Here is a 9,879-nt window from a genome sequence, read left to right as displayed (position 1 = left end):
TTCACTGAAGTGTTAAGCACCTCCCCGTCTCTCTAAAGGACATTATAATGCAAGAGACCCCCTTTTTAACCACACACCGAATTTTCTTTCATTTAGGCGATCTATATATAAATATATATCCATAAGCTGTAGAGAAAGTAGATCTATTTTAACTTCGCCCCCCTTTTTTTATATATATAAAAAATCAACGACCAACCGCTAAAATTTGGGGGGGAACAGCTTTCGCCCTGGAGCGGTGCGCGATGTTATCACACGCCGACCTCCTGGACGCCCGGCTCGGTGAGTTGCCCCCAGGCTTCTTCCCCCCTTTCCCTGCTCCCTCTCCTCATCATCCAGCAGCCCAGGAAGAAACCAAGAGCAGGAAATTGACAATTTGTGCCTGATTTTACCTTAATGCGATCTAAATGGGCTAATTTCTTTAGAAGTAATTGTACTGTATTAAAGTTTAATTTGATTTAACTTCGTCTCTTAAAAAAAACAACAACTATGGAATATGTAGATCTAAAAGCACGATTGGGGGGCCATTTCGCTTGGAGTTTTGTCCCCTCTTCCTCCTCCTCCTCCTCCAGGTCTTCGACTTGGTTATTTTCTCTCCCCCCCCTCTTTTTTATTTTCTTTCCCTTAAGTTCTTGTTAAAGAATTGAAGGCATAGATTGATTTATAATTTCAGGCATTTATTGGGGTTTGGACAACTGGATGTTGTTGAGCCAAAGGAGCTACTTCTCGCTCGGCCGGGAAAGGGGCGGCTAGGGCCCCCAAGCCGCGGCTCTTATTTAAGCGGGATGGTACTCGAGTTCCCTGCAAGTCGGCGGCTCCCTTCCTCCGGCGTGCCCGGGGCAGGATCCCGGCTCCGGCGCCCGGGGAAGGTTGCCGCCTTGCCCGCCCTTAGTGGATCCGACGCTGAAGCGCGGTGGGCCGCTGCTTTGCCTCCGCAGGAATGAAGGACGCCGCCGAGCTGCTGGGCCACCGGGAGGCTGTGAAGTGCCGCTTGGGCGTCGCAGGCTCGGATCCCGGAGGCCACCCGGGGGACCTGGCGCCCAACCCGGACGCGGTGGAAGGGGCCACGCTGCTATCCGGAGAGGACATCACCACGGTGGGTTCGACGCCGAGCGCGCTGGCCGTGAGCACCAAAGACCCCGACAAGCAGCCCGGGCCGCCGGGTGGGCAGAACCCCAGCCAGGCCGGACCGCAGCAGGGCCAGCAAAAGCAGAAACGGCACCGGACGCGCTTTACGCCGGCGCAGCTCAACGAGCTGGAGCGCAGCTTCGCCAAGACTCACTACCCGGACATCTTCATGCGCGAGGAGCTGGCTCTGCGCATCGGCCTCACCGAGTCGCGAGTCCAGGTATGCGGCTAAGCCCTCTGAATCCTTGCCTTCCTTCGGCCTCGGCAAGGGCCGGCCCGGCCCTTTCCCCCCTTCCCCGGTAGCCCAGGGCCTGCCAGGCCAAGGCTGGTCCTCCTCCTCCTCCCCAGGTCCCGGCCCGAGCTAGGAGGCGCAGAACAGGGAGAGTCGGAAAGGCGAGCCAAGCGAACGCCAGCCATCCCGATTCCTTCACTCCGGCACAGAGACCCTTTTCGTTCGCCGTGGCCCTTCCGGCTGGAGTCCAAAGTTTGCCTGAAGTGAAAGGATAAAAAGGCATCCGAGGGACAAAGCCTTTTGCTTTCAAGAGCTGAAGATGAGCAATAGGAGTACTAATTTCTCCCGTTTTGCTCCTAGCGCAAGGTTGCAGACTTTTAGCGATGGTTTTATTTTGAACCACCTGCAAATTTAGTTGCTGCACAAATTGGTTTCTGGTGCAAACGACTGGCACTCCTTTCCTAGACACCTTTCTTAATTTAACTGTCACCAATATCAGAGGGATAGGTCTCTGAGTAAAGTCTTTGTGAAAGAAAGGTTAGAGGGTTTTATTTATTCGGAGAATCTCTAGATTGACCCAAACTTTTTATTTGTGAACAAGATAAATATATTTGAGAAAAGATAATATAAGTGTAAAACGTTTATTAAATTTTATACGTAGAAATAAATTTGTATTCACCTTAGTCCTCATGATCAATCAAGTGAATATTATTGTAATTGTTCTAATTTTGATATCAACTGATTTGGATTTAATTTGTGAGTCATTTTAAAGCAACTGCGCTGTTCTTAGTCCTGAACTTTTCTTTCTTTGATTCTTTTGATCTTGGATTACACTACTTAAATATTTTGAAATCTATTTTTACTTAGAGTCTAAAAAAATTCCATTAAAAAGTTCATGTTTTAATCTTATTAAATGTTGTTGGATCCAATAGAAATGGTCTTGGCTTGACATTAAAAAGATGTCGAGAATTGAAAAAAATCTGCCAGATTTATTTCCAAACAAATTTTGATACAATTGGAGTGTCTTCTGACTTTGCAGAGCAAAGTCTAATTAATTCATTGGCAGCTGGAGAATACCAGTGGAAATTCAATGGAATTTTTAAACTTGCACTTAGAAATCCTTAAGATTTTAAAACGTGTCTTTTCTAGATTGTCTGTTATCACCCATCTATTCATTTTAAACACTTCAGAAAAATAATAAACATATTTAAAAGGGAGATAACTGCAAATTAGGCCTTTATTGTACAAAATAAAAAGTGTCCAATTGTATGTTTTAATGAATAAAACTTATTTTTGAAAGAAAATATTTATTTTTCAAAGGTAAGATTTAGTTAGAATATATACAACAGACATTACTGTGAATTATATCTCAAAGGTTTCAGCTAAAATAAGAGAAGTTTTTAGTTGGTGACAAAATTAAAAAGAAAAAGAAAACAAGGTCAAATAAATTACACTGGATTTTGGCAAAGGTTGATTTTTTAAAAAAGCAAAACGCAAATATATTAAGGAAATGGTGGTTATTCATCCACTCTTCCCAAAACCAATAAATTCCAAAGAAAGTTATTATATATACCACTACAAATGTTTAGTAAAAAAAAGGGCAAATACACAGATTTTAAACTAAATGATTTTACTTTTATTCTCAGGAAATGAAAATGTATATTGACTTTGATTTACAATCATATGGTAGAACAAAATATCCATCCCCTTAAAACCTATTAACATAGCTCTTTACAACTACCTCAATTATTAATTTAAAAATACTATTAAAATGTAGAGATTTTTTTTTATTTGAAAATATCTAACAATTGCTTTTCTCCAGTTACATCTTACCTAAAGCCAATTTCCATAGACTTCAAGACTTTCTTATAAGCAAGCCCAATTACATCGACTGGATTTATCTCTCAGTGAACTGCAAGCTAGGAAAACATCTACATAATCTTACAGTCTTCTAATGGCTTCAGGCAGCTGAATAGAAACAGTTTAATCGAGTGGCAATTTAAATATTCTTTACAATAATGTTCTGCAGTTTAAAATGTAATCAAATCAACATAACCTTCTTAATTAACACTTCAGAATGATTAACACTGTGTAAGCTTGTGCAAAAAATAAATTATGGGAAATGTATTTACTTCCCAGTTCATTGTATTTTTGCTACTTGACGAAATGGAAGAGTAATGGCTGAGTTTATGGTCTCACACCACCTTTTCGGTGCGTGGGGACTCTACACATATCCAAAATGCTTCACACGCCCGCTTTTACTGCAGCAGCCCTGGATGTACCCTTACATGCAAGAATAAATTATATCTTTTCTATTTTCTGGTCTACATTTTAAAAAGCTATTCCTGCTTGTCAAGGCGGAAGCTTATTCTCCTTTATGTTACTGCTGTACTATTCCCCCCCCCAGCTTCCCAGACTGGGTGTAATAGTAATAAAACCATTCTTTTTATAGCATGCCATTATTAGAAACCAATTTCAGAATTATTTATAACCCAGAATGGCTTATTAAGCAGCAATGTGAGAATCATGCAAATGACAGCAATCCGATGCAATATAATAAGCATAATCATTAGTCTCTCGTGCTGATTAATTAACTTTCAATATTTTATTTACATAAAAAGCAAATCAGTGAAATAACTTCTGCTCAGCTCAGGCTTGCCTTTCAATATTTTACACCAACCTAAAAATAATGTGCAAGGACTCCATTGACCGTGTCCCTCTGCGCTGGCCATGTCACCTGCCACATCTTAATAGGGGACAAGCTGAGAGTATTTTCTAGTTTTCTAATGGAATGAGAAATTGCATTTTCTTCCTCTCCCAGCAACTATTAAAGCGTAATGAATTCGGCCTAGAGTTCACGGCTGGCTGATCGAAATGAACCTGAGATCTGAGCTTTAATGCAGCTCTCCAGATTTCCTACCAAATCTTCCCATTAATCATCTGATAGATTCCAGTGAGATCTTCATAAGGCTTTGGGCGAAGATAGAGAGGGGAATAAAAAGGAAGGAAGGAAGGAAGGAAGGAAGGAAGGAAGGAAGGAAGGAAGGAAGGAAGGAAGGAAATATCCCCTTGACTACTTCTCCCCTGTTTATAGCTGGGGGATTAAAGGGCTATATTTCTCTAAATACATTTACATTACCGTAATAGCAGATTGTCATTAAAGCAGAGTTTGAAATTGCAAACTCCATCAGACTCTTTGTACCCTGTTAATACTATTGGCTGATGCAGAAGCTAAGAGGTAATTGTTGGTATGCCGATCTCAAGGCAAAGTTGCCCAAATGTCTCTGGCTAATATATTTCCAGAGTCTAGCTGTCAAGGCTGCTTTCTCCAAGTATCCCCCTGGTTCTTGCTCCTGTTTAATCTGTCATGCACTGGTTTCCAAATGGATACATCCACATTTTCAAAAGCATATGCGCTGTTGCTCTGAAATGAGGTGATCCAGACTTGATGGAAATTCTTTTACAACCCCAGTAAACCATGACACATAAAATGATTTTGTGGCCACCATTTAACTAACCCTAAAATGTAATTGAACAAAATTCTTTCTCCTCTGCTCCACATCTTCCCTCCTCTTCTATTCAATTATTATTTTTATAAAATTTTGACATTTAACATCTGTTGTTTTTTTGCTAACGGGCCCAAGCACGTTTTCCAGTATAAATAAAAGGGTTTGGAAAAATATATCTCTGCTTGGGACCCACACGCCTCCAAAGTCAAGATTTCAACAATGGTGTTGAGAAAAGCAAAAAAGCAAGTTTATTTTCAAAAACATGGAAATTGTGGTCAAATCTGTAGTCTGCATTACTCTGAAATTAACAAATGTGCTCTCTAAGGAGTTATGGCATTCTTAATACATGAACACAAAGATTAAAGATCTGTTAAAATTTAAGTGTTAAAAGATTGGAGAAAAAAAATAATGATAGAAACTGATCGGGAAGCAACTAGTTCTTCCTTCTATAAATAGTAATCCCGATTATCTTTTAAACAGGTGGATTATTTATTTTTATTTTTTATATTTTTTACCCTACCTTTATTACAATATAAGTAATTCAAGGTGGCAAACATGCATTACTACTTCCTCCCCCTATTTTCCTCACGACAACAACCCTGTGAGGCAGGTTGTGTTGAGAAAGTGTTTGGCCCAAAATCACCAGCTGACTTTCCTACCTAAAATGGAAGTAGAACTCAAAGTGTTCTGGTTTCCAGATCAACAATTAACCGCTACACCAAACTGGCTCTGTGCTTGAGAATGCAAACTGAAACATTACAGTATACTTGCACCACTTGCCAGTTGACAGCACCCAGGCTAGTTAAAAACAAACCACCTTTCACATGAAGCAAGAGCAGACAATAGGAAAAGCCCATCCAATTGGCTAAACAATAATAAAACCTAGTTAAATTTTAGTGGGAGGAAGAGGACTAAAGGGCCAGCAACATATTCTTTTCAAACAGCAATTCATGAGCAGGCCCCTTCGCTTAAAAAATGACAATTATATAGATAAATATTGTATTTGAGAAATGAACTGTAACAAAGAATACAAAGCCTAAAGAGAGAAAGCTAACTGAACAACACAATCCTAAACAGGCCTATATTTGAATTAAATGGAGTTTGTTCAGCATTATATTTAGAGATAAGTGGGGAAAACCTTATTACACTTATTGTCATGCTTAAAATCTTAGTGGCTGTCAGCTTTGAAGAGAAGTCACACTTGTGTAATTTCCAAAAGCTTTTAAGAAGGTATATATATTTAGGAGAGGATTTTTAAAGGGTTTCTGAATTAAAAGATTGAATAGAAGTGAAAAAAAATAAGTAAGCATAGGTAAGGTCAATAGTAGCTGAAACTGATAAAAACTTGGTTAACTAAAGCATGTGTGAATGCCTAAAGCAAAATTCTGTACATTTGTCAGAACAGCTCACTTGAGGTAACATTTTAGTAAGTAATCTTGCAGCATTTGAGTTTAATCCCCAGTTTCATAGCAAAATGAAATCTGATCTGTTTGCATTGAAATATCTAGATAATTGCTTTCTTTGTTTTCACTTTCCTGAAATTCAGCCAAAAAAAATTTAAATTGCACAACACCTACTATACCTAAGCAATGGCTTTTCATTTCTGGTATGGAAAATATGCTTGTTTTCATCATAATTAGAAAATACAAGACCTGATATAAAACAAATCATGACCATTCTTATTAAAAACATTTTAAAATTTGGAATTTCTGGGGGAAAATGGAGAAATATTGGACAATTGGTCTAGACTAGCTTTTTCTTTTAAAACCAAATGCAATATTTGAACTGGTGTATAATTTATTAGATCTTGGTGAAACTCATAGTTACTAATTCACCTGGCTTTTATTTTCAATTACATTATTTTAATTCTTGGGTCACAGGAGTGTGCATTGAACCATATAATGTAATCTTCTTTGGGTTATGTGGTAAAAAACTCACATACATGAATATATTTGGGGGAAAAAATAAGCTGAATCACACTGGATAAACACTTATCTGGTCTGAATTTTTCTTAAACACTTTGCCTGGCAGGGCTTATGAAAACATTTATAATCTGAACTGCTGGCAATTGCCATACTAGTATTAGGCAAACCAATGATTTAAAAGCACGGATAAGTATCCATGAACAATTACAAATGGTACTTATATGCACCAAATATCAACATACAGTGGGTCTCAGCAAGTTGCTGCTCTAGCATATTTGTACCTAACATGACATTGTGTTACTGAATCCAAGCCTGAACATATGATTTAGCAGTAGTGGTTGTTAGACTTCTATTCTTGGGATTAAGAATTAAGGATATAAAGTCCAAAACAGAAACAGATAAAATGAAGACTGGCATGTATTTTTCAATCTTGGTTTTGTTTGGAGTGTAAATTTCCACATTTTAAATATTATACCATTTCAGTATAGTGTTTGTGTGTGAGAGAGAGAGAGAGAGTCAGAGAGAGAAAGAGAGACAAAAGATTCATCAGGAATGCGCTACTATTTCTTGAACATATAATAATGGAAAGGTAGAAGTGCTATTTGGATATATTTGTTGATTAACAGAAATCAGTGCCAAATATATGAATTCAAAATAAGGACTACTATATAAATTTAGACTTTCTTCTACAAAATATAAAATTGCAGCCCAAATTAGCATGTTTCCTTCAATCACGTTGCATTATAGCTATAGTCAGATGATGTATCTGCTTTGATTATACTGTATGGCTATTGTGTATTTCTGATAAGTTGATAATAGCTTCAGTGAAATGAAGAATAGCACTTAGCAATTAAGCTATAATTTTGCACCAGGTAGTTTAACTTAAATTCTAAAACTTCATTATATTTAAATGCAAGGGTTTTATTAATCAGCAATTTGGAGATAAGTACAGTGATACTTATTTAAAAGTATTTATTTTAAAATCAGTCCTAGTAATATGCTGGGGGAGAAAATAACAATTGGATCTGTTAATGGAAAGTTACAGCCTATAAGCAATTTAAATCTAACCCTACATTTCAGGGGTTTTTTTTTAAATTTGCCCATTAGCGTCTCCTGAAAGTAAGAGGTAACAATCACAGTATAGCAAAACTGACAAAATAATCTAAATGTTTATTAAATGCAGTGTACATTAGTAAGGCAATGGTGATGCTTGAGATAAATATTGTATTTTATTACAGAATGGAAACTAAGTTTTGTATATTTACAAAGTTCAATTTATTCTTTCCCTCTGACCATCTGTGTTTAGAACTGGCAGATGCCCCTTATTGAAAAGGGATTCTTTCTTTTTCTCCCAAAATCCCAATGGAAATATCATATCCGCCCTTCACTATATATTCCTTTGTTTGTTAATTGAGAACAATTCCCTGCTTCAGAGGAAGTAGGAGAAAGCTCGCTTTCTCCCGGAGATTTCCACAGGGTAGCCCTCCTCTGTATCTTCGTTCGGGCCTTCCCGGGGAGCTGGTGGACTTGGGGGTGGGGCGCACGCCCTTGCGGCTTCGCCCGATGACAGCGCAGTCCTCCGTCGGTCTAACCGGGCCTTCTTTTCTCTTTCATGGGTCCTCTCTTCTCCCTTCCTTCTTCGGCGGCGACTGCTGATCCGAGCAGGTCTGGTTCCAGAACCGACGGGCCAAGTGGAAGAAGCGCAAGAAGACCACCAACGTGTTCCGCGCCCCCGGCACGCTGCTGCCCACGCCAGGGCTGCCTCAGTTTCCTTCCGCCGCCGCCGCCGCCGCGGCCGCTATGGGCGACAGCTTGTGTTCCTTCCACGCCAACGACACGCGCTGGGCCGCGGCCGCCATGCCAGGGGTGTCGCAGCTGCCCTTGCCGCCGGCCCTGGGCAGGCAGCAGGCCATGGCGCAGTCCCTGTCGCAGTGCAGCCTAGCGGCGGGCCCCCCACCCAATTCCATGGGCTTGTCCAACAGCCTGACGGGCTCCAACGGCGCCGGCCTACAGTCGCACCTCTACCAGCCCGCTTTCCCTGGCATGGTGCCCGCTTCCCTGCCAGGCCCCAGCAACGTGACGGGCTCGCCGCAGCTCTGCAGCTCCCCGGACAGCAGCGACGTGTGGCGGGGCACGAGCATCGCCTCCCTCCGCCGGAAAGCGCTGGAGCACACAGTCTCCATGAGTTTCACCTAATGGCGCCCCCGCCTTCCCAGCCAGCAGCCTCTCCCAGCCGCGCCTCCCGTTTTCCCGCCTTTTCTTCACCTCCGTCCGGCCTCCCTGCTCTGACCCGCGCGGATGGCCTGGTTCCCGCCATTTATTTCCCCTTTTTACCTAAAAGAGGAGGGGGAGCCACTCACTTACCAGGGAGCCGACTCAGGATCTGAAACCAATGGGCTAGTTTTGTGGGGAGAGAAAAACGCATGTAAGCGCTCAAACGCGATCTCCGGCCAGCACCCCGGGCAAGTTCGTGCTGCAAGGGCGGAGACTGAGCCAACGCGTCTTAATTAAGATTCAAGAAATACCTACCCTAAGGACTCAGCAGGCCTCATTTAAGTTCTGTCAAAGTTCCTCCCCGATTCAAACACACAGGGGCATATATATGTTTGTGTGTATATTGTGTGTTTATGCACAATACATGTGTATGTGTGTATGTATACACATACATGCGTGTGTAGGTGTATACATACATACAAACACAATAGCCACGTTTGCGGGGGTTTTGATAGGTTTTTTGGACGGGCGAGCTCGACCTTCGGGCGAGAACCGCGGCGATGACGTGAATCGTCCAAGGAAAAGAGCCCATTTTGATAACCCTTTTTAAGCGACCGGAGTCGAATTCAATCGATTATTTTTAAGGCGACACAGAAACTTCCGCCCCTTCTTTTCCCGTCCTCCCCACTTTGATGGGCTATTTAATTTCTAGGACGACCCCGTTTCAGCTTTGGCGCCCCTCATTTTTTTCGCTTTGTTTGGGCCGCAGCCCCGCGCCCTCGCGGAGCAGCGGGCAAGCGACGCCTGGCTCACGTGGACCCGAGAGACCTCCAATCTGGCGAAGACTTTGTACAGATAAAGCAAGCCGCTATTT

The 9,879-nt window shown here is 41.5% G+C and overlaps 1 protein-coding gene across 1 annotated transcript; it reads left to right on the top strand.

Annotated features, from left to right (window-relative positions):
- Positions 1 to 242: 242 nt before the first annotated feature.
- OTP (orthopedia homeobox) lies at positions 243 to 8,987 on the top strand (the record flags this gene model as incomplete). Its single annotated transcript, XM_083351668.1, has 3 exons — positions 243 to 279; positions 936 to 1,345; positions 8,457 to 8,987. 3 exons carry the CDS (start codon positions 243 to 245, stop codon positions 8,985 to 8,987), a joined length of 978 nt encoding a protein of 325 aa, XP_083207794.1.
- Positions 8,988 to 9,879: the final 892 nt, after the last annotated feature.

This window comes from Vipera ursinii (genome assembly GCF_947247035.1).
Source record: "Vipera ursinii genome assembly, chromosome: 2".
Lineage (NCBI taxonomy): Eukaryota > Metazoa > Chordata > Lepidosauria > Squamata > Viperidae > Vipera > Vipera ursinii.
Note: the sequence above shows the minus strand (reverse complement) of the source record. Positions and strands in the feature narration are given on the sequence as shown.